At 42.9% G+C, this 15016-nt stretch overlaps 2 protein-coding genes across 6 annotated transcripts in view; one reads left to right on the top strand and one right to left on the bottom strand.

The window, feature by feature from the left end:
* The window catches only part of esamb (endothelial cell adhesion molecule b), a 94346-nt gene that overhangs the window by 70533 nt on the left and 8797 nt on the right, over positions 1–15016 (bottom strand). The window contains exons 1-2 of one of the 2 annotated variants that reach the window (XM_035792231.1): positions 2276–2390; positions 1910–2085 (exon numbers count right to left, since the gene is read on the bottom strand). The exons of the other annotated variant lie outside the window; for it this stretch is intronic. Of the exons in view, the coding sequence (XP_035648124.1) occupies positions 1910–1964 (55 nt within the window). The 5' untranslated portion in view covers positions 1965–2085; positions 2276–2390. Of the gene's footprint in view, positions 1–1909; positions 2086–2275; positions 2391–15016 lie in introns of those variants that run through there. 2 annotated transcript variants of the gene reach the window in all.
* Positions 1998–15016, top strand: part of LOC118397469 (roundabout homolog 2-like) — an 86657-nt gene continuing 73638 nt past the window's right edge. Inside the window, exons 1-3 of one of the 4 annotated variants that reach the window (XM_052467655.1) lie at positions 2013–2138; positions 8921–9035; positions 9224–9367. In XM_052467655.1, the coding sequence (XP_052323615.1) occupies positions 9319–9367 (49 nt within the window). In that variant the 5' untranslated portion in view covers positions 2013–2138; positions 8921–9035; positions 9224–9318. Of the gene's footprint in view, positions 2139–8050; positions 8445–8920; positions 9036–9223; positions 9368–15016 lie in introns of those variants that run through there. The other 3 variants (XM_052467654.1, XM_052467657.1, XM_052467656.1) reach the window with 3 other exon arrangements.

Raw genomic sequence — 15016 nt, forward strand, 5'->3', positions numbered from 1 at the left:
CGCTCAAAGCTCCGTTGACATTCCACAGAGATCAGCTTGTTTTTCTGATAAATATTTGAAAAATAACAGGAATTTAGCATTAACATTTAAAGCATATAATATGTCTCAAAATCAATATCTATCTAACCTCTATATTTTTTTATGTCCTCTGGATTCGAGAAGAAAGATGAGTTCAAACGTGAGCTGACAATGTTATTTTCCTGATTTTTTTCAAAAAAATTCTTGGCCTCCATTGAGATTTAGTCACCCTAATCTTGGCTATCCTACAATCAAGTGTGTTAACTGTGGAATAGTTCAAATACATGGAACAGCTGTGGGTCCCCGAGGAGAGGTTTGACAATCCCTGGCCTAGAGCCCTCAAATTCAAATCTGGACATCTAAGCCAGTTCCACTGCTTCTTCTCTCCATTCTTCCCCTCTAACGCCATGTTTGCCATTTTAATACCAGTCCCCAGCCAGTCAGTCAGCATCACTCGCGCTTTAATCTCATCAGCCAAGACCGCCACCCAGGCCGGCCAGTGAAGCTATACCTTGTCCTTGTTAAAATGCCAAGGCAAATCAGCGGATTATAACTTCCTTTGACTTCAGCAGCGTGGTCTGGACAGTTTAGTGACAACCACAATGCTCATCTCACTTTTGCTGGGAGTCATTCACATATCTAATATGGGGGTTCCTCAACATAACATGGGTTACAATAGGCCAGGGTTTCCCAACCGGCGGCCTGCAGGTGGTTTTATTTGGCCCTTCAAATCATTTACATTTTACTTTGGGGGATTAAAAAGACTAAAAACACCAGCATATCAGCTTTGAATTTTGTAAATCTTTTTCAAAGTATTCCCACGTATAATAGAGAGATATGTGATAGTATACAAATATAGGAAAGGTTAGGCATGATTGTTTTAGTCAAATATTATATCTATTTGAGTTTCTTGTGATCCATTTGCGCTCTACAAATGATTTGTAATTATGTTCCGGTCCCCTGACCGACCTCTCCAGGAAAAGAAATTGGCCTGTGGCTGAATCTAGTCGATGATCCCTGCAATAGGCTATCTGTGAGTAAACCTGATTCAAATATACATCTCTACCATCAAAATCACAGTGCTTTTTGATAGTTGCAACTGTCCTGACAGGTTAAAAAAAATTATGTAGCCAGTTAGATATGTAGGCTATAAGCAAACCCCACTTTTCTCCCCTCAACTATTGAGGAAACCAATACATGGTTCAATGGTGCTTTGAAACAAGACAAATAATTGCAACCTAAAAAACATGTAGGATATATTTTATTACTCCATGTACTAGATAACTTAATTTCTGGGGCTAAATCTCACGTGGTAATTTGACTTTTTGAAGAAGATAAAAAAAAATACAAAACTAGATTACACTATAACACTATTACATACATAACACTATTGTAACAAACCATGCAAATGCTTTTGGGACAGACAGTTGTTCCCACATTTCTAATCAATCTAATAGATCTGTTGATATCTAATCATGTAGATTTAGAGCCAAGATATGCTTTTCATCAGGCTAGAACCCTAGAATAGACCGCGAGGTCTTCACACCTGATTGGGGTATTCAAAGGTGCAATCATGTTTATAAAACAGGTGGTAGCCTACCTCACATCCCTCTCAGTTCCAAATCTTATCAACAATTTGTGACATGTTTTTGACATCGCCTGAGGAATTTAACCAATGTCACATCTTCTGAAAGCTACACAGAATGACTAAAATGTAGTTCAATGTGAAAAAATAACTTCTACCACAAGCCTTTGATGGTGTAAATAAATGACGCAGAGCTGGAACGACAATAATGTTTGAAATAGTGTTAAATGTGTCCAACTTGTTTACATAATACAAAAAACAAAAATGGTAAATAGACTGACTAGTTGTGTAACAAAATGAGCTTACCTTGAAAAACCCATAACAATGACAGGAGCGCTCGGACTCTCCCTGACATCGCCATCACCCAACATTAAACGCACGTGCCCGGTGCGAGCCACAGGACAAACAGCGAATTTGGGAGTAGGCGTCAGTTGTCTTTTTGAAGTTCGTCTCCTGTTCGATGGGCTGTCCTCCGCTCGGATCTGGCGAAAGTGAATGCAGGAAGCAGAATTTCGACAGTATGGAAAGAGAAAAGGTAATGGTTTATGAATTATTTCAGTTTTCCCGTCCTGCGAGAAAATATTGCGGAGCACTATCGCTGGTTCACTTCCACCGTACACGGTGAAAGACGTAACCATTTATCGATAAGTCAACTCAGTTTCAAATCCTTACATTTGTGCTGGCGTCCCCTCGCTCCCAGAGTTGAAATGTAGACAGCTCTCTCCTCTCCTCGTCCTTGAAGTGAACGGTTACAATCTGCCATGCACATGACAAGCCCCGCCCCTATCATTATGGGCATGGCTTAATTTTGCACAGGTGGTTTTTGTACTGTCTGCTCTGTGACATCTACATTTACATTTACATTTAAGTCATTTAGCAGACGCTCTTATCCAGAGCGACTTACAAATTGGTGCATTCACCTTATGACATCCAGTGGAACAGCCACTTTACAATAGTGCATCTAAATCTTTTAAGGGGGGTGAGAAGGATTACTTTATCCTATCCTAGGTATTCCTTAAAGAGGTGGGGTTTCAGGTGTCTCCGGAAGGTGGTGATTGACTCCGCTGTCCTGGCGTCGTGGGGAGTTTGTTCCACCATTGGGGGCCAGAGCAGCGAACAGTTTTGACTGGGCTGAGCGGGAACTGTACTTCCTCAGTGGTAGGGAGGCGAGCAGGCCAGAGGTGGATGAACGCAGTGCCCTTGTTTGGGTGTAGGGCCTGATCAGAGCCTGGAGGTACTGAGGTGCCGTTCCCCTCACAGCTCCGTAGGCAAGCACCATGGTCTTGTAGCGGATGCGAGCTTCAACTGGAAGCCAGTGGAGAGAGCGGAGGAGCGGGGTGACGTGAGAGAACTTGGGAAGGTTGAACACCAGACGGGCTGCGGCGTTCTGGATGAGTTGTAGGGGTCTAATGGCACAGGCAGGGAGCCCAGCCAACAGCGAGTTGCAGTAATCCAGACGGGAGATGACAAGTGCCTGGATTAGGACCTGCGCCGCTTCCTGTGTGAGGCAGGGTCGTACTCTGCGGATGTTGTAGAGCATGAACCTACAGGAACGGGCCACCGCCTTGATGTTAGTTGAGAACGACAGGGTGTTGTCCAGGATCACGCCAAGGTTCTTAGCGCTCTGGGAGGAGGACACAATGGAGTTGTCAACCGTGATGGCGAGATCATGGAACGGGCAGTCCTTCCCCGGGAGGAAGAGCAGCTCCGTCTTGCCGAGGTTCAGCTTGAGGTGGTGATCCGTCATCCACACTGATATGTCTGCCAGACATGCAGAGATGCGATTCGCCACCTGGTCATCAGAAGGGGGAAAGGAGAAGATTAATTGTGTGTCGTCTGCATAGCAATGATAGGAGAGACCATGTGAGGTTATGACAGAGCCAAGTGACTTGGTGTATAGCGAGAATAGGAGAGGGCCTAGAACAGAGCCCTGGGGGACACCAGTGGTGAGAGCGCGTGGTGAGGAGACAGATTCTCGCCACGCCACCTGGTAGGAGCGACCTGTCAGGTAGGACGCAATCCAAGCGTGGGCCGCGCCGGAGATGCCCAACTCGGAGAGGGTGGAGAGGAGGATCTGATGGTTCACAGTATCGAAGGCAGCCGATAGGTCTAGAAGGATGAGAGCAGAGGAGAGAGAGTTAGCTTTAGCAGTGCGGAGCGCCTCCGTGATACAGAGAAGAGCAGTCTCAGTTGAATGACTAGTCTTGAAACCTTACTGATTTGGATCAAGAAGGTCATTCTGAGAGAGATAGCGGGAGAGCTGGCCAAGGACGGCACGTTCAAGAGTTTTGGAGAGAAAAGAAAGAAGGGATACTGGTCTGTAGTTGATGACATCGGAGGGATCGAGTGTAGGTTTTTTCAGAAGGGGTGCAACTCTCGCTCTCTTGAAGACGGAAGGGACGTAGCCAGCGGTCAGGGATGAGTTGATGAGCGAGGTGAGGTAAGGGAGAAGGTCTCCGGAAATGGTCTGGAGAAGAGAGGAAGGGATAGGGTCAAGCGGGCAGGTTGTTGGGCGGCCGGCCGTCACAAGACGCAAGATTTCATCTGGAGAGAGAGGGGAGAAAGAGGTCAGAGCACAGGGTAGGGCAGTGTGAGCAGAACCAGCGGTGTCGTTTGACTTAGCAAACGAGGATCGGATGTCGTCGACCTTCTTTTCAAAATGGTTGACGAAGTCATCTGCAGAGAGGGAGGAGGGGGGGAGGGGAGGAGGATTCAGGAGGGAGGAGAAGGTGGCAAAGAGCTTCCTAGGGTTAGAGGCAGATGCTTGGAATTTAGAGTGGTAGAAAGTGGCTTTAGCAGCAGAGACAGAGGAGGAAAATGTAGAGAGGAGGGAGTGAAAGGATGCCAGGTCCGCAGGGAGGCGAGTTTTCCTCCATTTCCGCTCGGCTGCCCGGAGCCCTGTTCTGTGAGCTCGCAATGAGTCGTCGAGCCACGGAGCGGGAGGGGAGGACCGAGCCGGCCTGGAGGATAGGGGACATAGAGAGTCAAAGGATGCAGAAAGGGAGGAGAGGAGGGTTGAGGAGGCAGAATCAGGAGATAGGTTGGAGAAGGTTTGAGCAGAGGGAAGAGATGATAGGATGGAAGAGGAGAGAGTAGCGGGGGAGAGAGAGTGAAGGTTGGGACGGCGCGATACCATCCGAGTAGGGGCAGTGTGGGAAGTGTTGGATGAGAGCGAGAGGGAAAAGGATACAAGGTAGTGGTCGGAGACTTGGAGGGGAGTTGCAATGAGGTTAGTGGAAGAACAGCATCTAGTAAAGATGAGGTCGAGCGTATTGCCTGCCTTGTGAGTAGGGGGGGAAGGTGAGAGGGTGAGGTCAAAAGAGGAGAGGAGTGGAAAGAAGGAGGCAGAGAGGAATGAGTCAAAGGTAGACGTGGGGAGGTTAAAATCGCCCAGAACTGTGAGAGGTGAGCCGTCCTCAGGAAAGGAGCTTATCAAGGCATCAAGCTCATTGATGAACTCTCCGAGGGGACCTGGAGGGCGATAAATGATAAGGATGTTAAGCTTGAAAGGGCTGGTAACTGTGACAGCATGAAATTCAAAGGAGGCGATAGACAGATGGGTAAGGGGAGAAAGAGAGAATGACCACTTGGGAGAGATGAGGATCCCGGTGCCACCACCCCGCTGACCAGAAGCTCTCGGGGTGTGCGAGAACACGTGGGCGGACGAAGAGAGAGCAGTAGGAGTAGCAGTGTTATCTGTGGTGATCCATGTTTCCGTCAGTGCCAAGAAGTCGAGGGACTGGAGGGAGGCATAGGCTGAGATGAACTCAGATCGGCAGTTCCAGAGGCTACCGGAGACCTGGAACTCCACGTGGGTCGTGCGTGCTGGGACCACCAGATTAGGGTGGCCACGGCCACGCGGTGTGGAGCGTTTGTATGGTCTGTGCAGAGAGGAGAGAACAGGGATAGACAGACACATAGTTGACAGGCTACAGAAGAGGCTACGCTAATGCAAGGAGATTGGAATGACAAGTGGACTACACGTCTCGAATGTTCAGAAAGTTAAGCTTACGTAGCAAGAATCTTATTGACTAAAATGATTAAAATGATACAGTACTGCTGAAGTAGGCTAGCTGGCAGTGGCTGCGTTGTTGACTTTGTAGGCTAGCTGGCAGTGGCTGCGTTGTTGACACTACACTAATCAAGTCGTTCCGTTGAGTGTAATAGTTTCTACAGTGCTGCTATTCGGGGCTAGCTGGCTAGCTAGCAGTGTTGATTACGTTACGTTGCGTTAAAAGAATGACAATAGCTGGCTAGCTAACCTAGAAAATCGCTCTAGACTACACAATTATCTTTGATACACAGACGGCTATGTAGCTAGCTATGTAGCTAGCTACGATCAAACAATCAAACCGTTGTGCTGTAATGAAATGAAATGAAAATGTGATACTACCTGTGGAGCGAAGCGGAATGCGACCGGGTTGTTGAGTGCGGAAGTTCTATTCAGTAGACGTTGGCTAGCTGTTGGCTAGCTAGCAGTGTCTCCTACGTTAAGGACGACAAATAGCTGGCTAGCTAACCTCGGTAAATTAAGATAATCACTCTAAGACTACACGCTCTAAACTACACAATTATCTTGGATACGAAGACAGCAAAGACAACTATGTAGCTAGCTAACACTACACTAATCAAGTCGTTCAGTTGAGTGTAATAGTTTCTACAGTGCTGCTATTCGGTAGACGGTGGACGTTTGCTAGCTGGCTAGCTGCTGGGCAGATAGCAGTGTAGACTACGTTAGGACGACGAAATACGAAGTTGCAATAGATGTGCTGACTGTTTCACTTTGTTGTCCTCTTTCTTTTCCTTTTTCTTTTGGCCTTATTTTGTCTTCCTTTCTTCTGTTAACTAGATTTTTTTTTTCTCTACACAAGATGAATCATTTATAGTACTAATTACTATGAAATAAGGCTTGTAATGTAGCCCGACCACCGTCTCAGCCTTCAGCTGGGGGCAGTCTGTTTTGTCTGGTGTAATTCGGTTTTATCTGGTGTTCTGTGTGAATGTAAGTATGCTCCCTCTCCCCGGATGTGCTACCTTGTCCCGGACCTGCTGTTTTCGACTCTCTCTACAACACCTGCTGTCTTGACCTCTGAATACTCTGCTATGAAAAGCCAACTGACATTTACTCCTGAGCAGTGGAGGCTCCTCAGAGGAGGAAGGGGAGAACCATCCTCCTCAGTGTAATTTCATAAAAATAAAAATAGTGAAACATAAAAGAAGTTATCCTTTTTAGGTAAAACTATATTAAATATATTACCAAATAATTAATTAAATAAAACTTTTTTGCAACGAACGCCTGCAGTAACTTCAACAGCATTGCCTGGCGTAGCGCCATGGTGCAGCTGGAGGACAGCTAGCTTCCACCCTCCTCTGGCTACATTAACTACAATACATAACCTAGGAGGCTTGTAGGCCTCACCCCCTTCCATAGACATACATGGTAATTATGACCACTTCCGGAGGACATCCTCCAACCAATCAAAGCTTTTGCAGTATGAACTGACATGTCCATCCAATCATATAATTAGGATCAGAGAATGAACCTATTGAGTTGTATTGGGATTGTGCCACAGAGCATTTTGGGGGGTTTTATGTGTTGAGTATCATGGTGACATTGTTGGATAGAGATTAAGAGTGAAAAGTGATAATTGAGCATTTTTGGGATATTATTCAATTTAAAAAATATATTTCAAATGACAGGAGACTGAGGAGGTATATTATAAATTGTTTACTTGGTTTTAGAACTTAATTTTTATGTCCAGTTAGTGCAATTTAAAAACATGTGCCTTGCTAACTGTACCAGTGGGAGTGTGCAGTTTTCTGTGCCAGAATGGTAGAATAGCCAACGCTGCCGAAAATGTTGTGGACTTTTTGTTGAAGAACCCCTTTCATTCTAGGGTACACGGAAAAGGTGTGATTTAAAAGCTAGGGTCGACCTCTGCCTCAGATCAGTTTCATGAAGGATGAAAATGTGAGGCCTTCCAATATCACCCGGTATCAAAAGTATAGCTGATTAACAGGGAGCCTTTCATCAATCTGCCTGTATTGCTGGCCTTGACTGCGTTTTTGGACATGTAAGAATGTGCTTTTAGAGGAGATGGAAAGTTCCGCTAACAAGGACAACTACAAGGAGCTTGCAGAGGTCATTTCACGCTAAGATGCTTTACTTGCTGAAAGTTCGACTGTCTTTTCTGGGATATCAAAAACAATTCCGAATGATTTGACAGCTTCCATCGCATCGTCCATTAAAATATGAACGCGTCTATCACACCGACAGTAACACTGCATTTTGGTACACCAGAATTACATTAATTGCCAATGAAACTTTGCGTTTGCCTTGCAGCATTCGGTTGCAGAGGCAGTTGGAGTGCGTTCGCTGTAGTGCTTACGTTTGATTTATCGAACGTGTGCGTAAAACTGTATGGTAGACGGCTTGACAGAAATGGTATCGGGGAGGGGAATGTTGAACTTTTGTTGCATACATATCCAGATGATGCTGCGTACTATTTTGCGCAATGACGCTGTCGGTGTGTTCGAAAGAGTTTGACGCTGAGCATTTTGTTGCGTTTGCTGAAGTAGGCTTTCCACTTTCCTCCAGTATTTATTTAGCAAAGATGATAACGCATAACGTAAACTACCCCATTCCGTACAAATGTGAACAACCGCAACATTCAAACGAGGCTACAAAGAAAACCAATGGGACTAGCCTAGCCTACACCTAAACATTAGAAATCTGACATGCTGTGTGGGATGAAAACGAGACTATTTTTCAGTTTGATCAACTGTAGGCTACTAATAAGAGCAGCTGCATACAGCCTATGCCCCTGTCCGTCTGGTCAAGGTAAACTATTTGGTGACGTTATGTATTTATCGTCCATGTGTGTGTCAGGAGAAAATGTGAATGTGATCAAATTTAGTTTAAATTCAAAATTGGGCTTGCTAGGCTGTCTATACGTTTTAATCGATAATGATTAACTGGAATCAACATAAGTGCTGACAGATGTGAGTAAATGTTTTGTAAAGCATACAGTTGCATAGGCCTGCATGATGCAAACATGCATAAAGCAAGCTCAGCCCTGTGAGTTCTATTGTCTATCAGTTGTTGTCTATGTGTCTGGGTAGAGGAAATCCCCCTCCCAATCTAGTCTAAAAAATAATTTATATGAACAAATATAAGGTAGCTGCAGTTAGACAGGGCCAAGAGTTTTTTTCAGGAGTAAAAAATATATATAATGTGACCTGATTAGGAAAAACTGGTTCCATCATAGCCCATATTAAACCCTTTTACAACTGATTAATCACTGTCATACCTTACAGGGTCCAGAGTTTTCCCAGTTAGGTGAAAACTCCAGGTCCCAGGGGGTGAAAACTGCACCACCGCTCTGGGACTTATGGTGGAACCAGTCTGCTTGCAGTTGTCAGTTATCGTCAGGTAACTAGGCTTTATTCATGAATGTTTCTTGGGATACTTTGATGTGTCAAGTGGGCGAGATGCGCAGTCTGTGTTTGTTTGACTTTATGAATTTTGAGATGTCTGAGTTTAAGTTCATAGAGAAACTCGTTGTCCAGACCTACAATGGCGCAGCTGTAATGGAATGTATCTGCTATTTGTATTTACAGCTAAGTCCCCTCCAGTTCCCTGATTAAGAGGTGATGACTACTCCACTCCACTACCTTTGTAAACTTTCTCCTGACATGAACTGAAGCCATGTCTCATGTGCCTGCTCATCCACTGGCACATTGAATGTTTCCCCTCCAAGCACTGTGAGTACCCCTATACATTTTCTATCATTGCTGTATGTAGAGTCAATCACATACACAATCACATTATTACACATCAATGATTTTACTCCTTGCTTGGACTAAGTCATTCTTAGCTCTTTTGTCTAAGTGTGTAGTGTGTTGACCGTCCTGCGCTGGTCAAGTCTCTGAACACCTCAACTCATGCCTCATACCCTCATTCAATCACTGCTGTGATCCCTTTCCAACACGGTGTAAGAAGCCCTCTCATTCCCATTCCCCATAATATGGTACTATAAATGTCTTTATTAAATGATTTAGGTTAAAATAATTAGTCTTTGACAATTTTTGAAACACACTCATCTCCGTGTGTTATGCGCCCATAACATGGGTCTCCCATTCTCCTCAAATTCTCAAGTTACCAGCCTCCACTGCTCCCGAGGTACTGACCTGTTGCACCCGCTACAACCACTGTGATTATTATTTCACCCAGCTGGTAATTTATAAACTTTTTAACATCTTGAAGAACAATCTGGCCTTAATGGCTATGTACTCTTATACTCTCCACCCGGCACAGCCAGAAGAAGACTGGCCACCCCTCAGAGCCTGGTTCCTCTCTAGGTTTCTTTCTAGGCCCCAGCCTTTCTAGGGAGTTTTTCTTAGCCACAGTGCTTCTACATCTGCATTGCTTGCTGTTTGGGGTTTTAGGCTGGGTTTCTGTATAAGCACTTTGTGACCTCTCCTGAGGTAAAAAGGTCTTTATAAATACTTTTGATTTGATTAACGGTGAAGAAAGTTGTTAAAGGACCAGTGCATTAAAAAAAGTGTTTTTCTGTGTTTTATGTATATTTCTACACTGAGTTTGGAATAATACTGTGAAATTGATGATAATGCCCTTTTAGTGTAAGAGCTGTTTGAAAAGACCTGCTGAAATTTCAGCCAGGATCACCAGACATCACCAAGTATTAAATTAGTTAAGACCAAAAAGAAAGATGGTTCCAAAGATCTCTGCCAATAACAGCTAGTTTTCAGTTGTCCCCTCCCAACTCAGACCACTCCCAGACAGTCCTAGCAAAATTCTTGCTTGATAAATTGCTCTTTGCTAAGAAGCTATTTTGGTTTATTTTTGTCCATTTTAATTGAAAATTATCCCAGTAAGGTACTTAATTGTTACCCATAAATGATTTGATATTGAGATGAAAAGGGCTGCATTGGACCTTTAAGGTCAAGTGCTAAGGGGGATACAAGCTAAGAAGATAAGCATGGCAGTGGCATGTATAGGCCTACTGAATGGACAGGGTGTATGGAATAACGCTGTGAATGAGCATGGAGACGATTATTCCTGATTTGTACTGAAATGTATAATCGGGTCAATGCCATAGATAAAACATTTCAGGGATATAGTTCATACTGAAATTCATTCAATGCCAAATCAATTGAAGTGCATTACCTGAGTCTCATTTAAAAGTTTATATATAGGACACACTTCTTTCGTATGTAAAAATCCCCAGGAAACATTAACAGTTGTGTGAGAGGACAGACAGGAGCATGAGCTAGGCTTTTAAGTTGTAGTGTAAGTCTGAGGTCCTGCCTCAGCTCATAAATGGGTTGTCAGGTGAAATATTAATGTCTGCGGGGCCCATGTGTAGTTTTAGTTGTTGGATGTAATGGATTTATTACATGATATCAAATCCAGCATCTTTAAGACTTTAAGACTCGACCTGCAGTGAAATACACAATGACCATGACTGCCACCACTGCTAACCTCAACCCACTACCTCATCACATCAGACCTGTGTTCCAGAACTTAGAGTTAATAATTGACTGGCACTCTTGAATTTTTCATTGCCTCATATTTTCGGTCCTGCTTTTCCTGCTTTTTAACATTGTCAGCCAATTTGACTGCATTTTTTTGAGCTCATAGATTTTCACTGGCTATAAAATAGAGCTTCAATTAATAACATCAGTTGTTATGTTACACCAGTCAGTCACTCGCTAGTCTGAATGGAAGTGAAATGTAACTGTCTGAGCATCATTCTCCAGTAGACAGGTATAAGTAAATGAGAGAGAGCTTGACATGACCTCAACATGACCTCTCTATGTAACTGATGCTCATGTTTTACTCTCGCCAGATAGGAACAAACTCCAAGAATATCTGAAAAGCCTACTGAAAAGATATAGCTAGTATTTGATGTCACCCTCAGCTTATTCACATTAACATACCAAGGAAACTTCATGCTGATGGCTAGTGTAAATTATTGATAATTCATGGTGGGTATATGGACAGAGGCACTAATCTCAAACTGGACAGTGGGAACATTCCAAGCCTGCACTCTTTTTCATTCCGCATATATTCCCAGAACAGATTTTTTAAATTGTGGGGTAAACTTTATAGCCTCTATATCATTGTTACTTTGTTTAAGGAACCACAACATGTACATTATGTCAACTGATTTGTGGCATTGGATTGGCTTAAAATATATTTTGCCTGAATATAATTAAAAGTCCAATGCAGATGTTTTTATCTCAATATCAGATCATTACTGGGTAACAAGTAAGTACCTAACTGTGAATGTTGTCAATTAAATTGGTCAAAAATCAACAACAACAACTTCTTAGCAAAGGGCAATTTCTTAAGCAAGAATTTAGCAAGGGCTGTCTGGGAGTGGTCTAAGTGGGGAGGGGGAAAGTAAAAAACGAGCTGTCATTGGCACACAGGTTTGGAGCTCTCTAATTAGTCTTAACTAATTTACCTCAAGGTGATGTCACCGTCCATAGAAGGGTAAAACTCCATCCCACCAAAACAGGCAGAACTTTCAGGCACTCTTTTCAAAAAGCTCTTATACCAAAAGGGCATTATCATCATGTTTACAATATATTCCAACCTCAGAGTGGAAATATATAAAACATAGGGAAATCATGTTTTTGACTACACTGGGACTTTAAAGAAGTACTTCCTTGTTGTCCATCCATTCTGTGCAATAGCTTATTTCAATGGCATGCACTCCCTAATTATTTGGTATCTTTTAATTTTGAGCTGCAGTTGACTTCCTGAAGAAGTTCTTTGTTAAACACGTTCAAGTGCGAAGAACCCCTTTCTCAATGCCAGGTGGAATATGGGCCTCTCTGTCCTTGACTGTCAGGTCCATGCTTTGATAGTGTGTCTGGTCTGACATGATTAATGACTCAATTAAACTCTTTGTGCTTTGTTCCTCAGTTCACTTTCTAATTTTCTGAACTAGTGGAACTCAAATGCATCAGAGAATCTATCACCGGGTAGTTTGTTATGAATGTATGATTGATTAGTGTCATCTAGTGGTCAAGAGGTGCATCACATCCATTTTCACAACCAGATAATATCCTGCAGTATTTTCATTTCAATTAGAAATTGAGAGGAAGATATCCCCCAATCCTCTCAATCCTTGTGTGAACCCTCAGTCTCAACATCTTTCTCTGAAAAGCGTCTCCTCACTGAAAGATGGATTTTATTTATTGGGGCGGCAGGTAGCTTAGTGGTTAGAGCGTTGGACTAGTAACCGAAAGATTGCAAGATTGAATCCCTGAACTGACAAGGTAAAAAGATCTGTTGTTCTGCCCCTGAACAAGGCAGTTCACCCACTGTTCCTAGGCTGTCATTGAGAATAATAATTTGTTCTTAACTGACTTGCCTAGTTAAATAAATGTAAAATAAAAAATATTCAGACATATGCCAAAGAGGTAAATTGCACAAATACCAGTCTCTCTCATGACAGACTATCATGTCCAGCACACATGAGATTTGGTTCTGGATTCCATGATTACATAAAAAATAACCTGTTGATTTTAAAACATGTTTGGAATAGGGGGCAGTATTTTGACGTCCTGATGAAAAGTGTGCCCAAAGTAAACTGCCTGTTACTCAGGCCCAGAAACTAGGATATGCATATAATTGGTAGATTTGGATAGAACACTCTAAAGTTTCTAAAACTGTTAAAATTATGTCTGTGAGTATAAGAAAACTGATATGGCAGGCAAAATCCCAAGGACAAACCCCCACTTTTATTATAAGGCGAAGCCCTCCCAGATTGCAGTTCCTAGGGATTCCACTAGATGTCAGTTTTTGCCTGTAGTGTTTCCAAGCGTGTTCTGAGAGCGTGTTCTTTGGTATTTTTCTCCGGTAAAGACTAACGATTCTCAGTCTTAAATTGTATCGTTTATTTATGTATTAGGGTACCTACGGTTTGATTATAAACTTTGTTTAACTTGTTTGGAAAAGTTTATTAGTAACATTTGGGATTCATTTTGTATGGGTTTTGATGGAGGGAAACTGGGTGGATTATTGACTGAAGTGCGCCAGCTAAACTGAGTTTTTATGGATATAAAGAAGGACATTATCGAACAAAAGGACAATTTGTGATGTAACTGGGACCGTTTGGAGTGCCAACAGAAGAAGATCATCAAAGGTAAGGCATTTATTATATAGCTATTTCTGACTTTCGTGTCCCACCTGCCTGGTTGAAATCTGTTTTTCATGGTTTTGTATGTGGGGCGCTGTCCTCAGATAATCGCATGGTGTGCTTTCGCCGTAAAGCCTTTTTGAAATCTGACAGTGGCTGGATTAACAAGAAGAGCCGTCCTCTATCAGCAGGCTCTTGTGCTTGATCACTAAAGAGGAAGGATCTCGAGGCCATGACTGGAGGGGACTATGTGAATGACTTGACTATGAATGAAACACCAGTATTATTAGGAGAGGGCATGGGCTGGTTCTATGTCTCTAATACATATCAATGCACAGGCTTCTGAATATGTGTATCTTTGTTCTCCCTTTCCACCATCCTGCCCTCATTCCAACAGGTCAGACAGAGGAGAAAAACTAAATGTTCACACTTCTGACTGTCTCTGTAATCAATCCACGTTAACATGTTCCCCTGTGCTCTTAATCTAGACAATATCTCCCCCACCTTTACACATACACTACTATAATTCCTGACTACTGTAGCCTCCCTGCTTGTGAGCAATCACCAGATGATCAATAATGGCCGTGTTCGAGAGCATCAAACCGTAATGTATCATGGGTAAATTGAGACTGACTGATCTACAAATAATAATGAAGTTATTTAATTTATGTATATTTCAGTTTTCCTTGTCTTCAAAAAAACACTAAAACAAACAAATATACATACGAACGGCAATTTACAGTTTTCACATGACTGGGAATCCAGATATGCATCTGTTGGTCAGATATACCTTTTAAAAAAAGGTTGGGGCATGGATCAGAAAACCAGTCGGTGTATGTGGTGTGACCACCAATGTTCCCTTTCATTTTTCTCAGGACTGTGTAAATTTCAGGTCTGAGGAGCACAAACTTGAACGTTGTGAACACTGAGGCTGTACCCACTTTAAGTTACAATTTTAAGTGGCCAAGTAGGCTACTGTGGCTATTTGTTCATAATGTAGGCCAACCATGCAGGGCTTGACATTAATCTGTTTATCCTCCTTCAGACAAGGAAGTGATTGAAAATGGTGTTGTTTGATACAAGAAACCACTTTACAAAATAACATGCATTATTATTCACATACCATTGTTACAGAGAATCAGACAAATGTTGCTACCCTCTGCCTATTGGCTGCTTAGCTTATTCAAGCCTGTCTCAAAATACAATGCTGCCCCTTTAAGATATTAAAAAAGCTCTT

Source organism: Oncorhynchus keta, chromosome 18 (genome assembly GCF_023373465.1).
Source record: "Oncorhynchus keta strain PuntledgeMale-10-30-2019 chromosome 18, Oket_V2, whole genome shotgun sequence".
Lineage (NCBI taxonomy): Eukaryota > Metazoa > Chordata > Actinopteri > Salmoniformes > Salmonidae > Oncorhynchus > Oncorhynchus keta.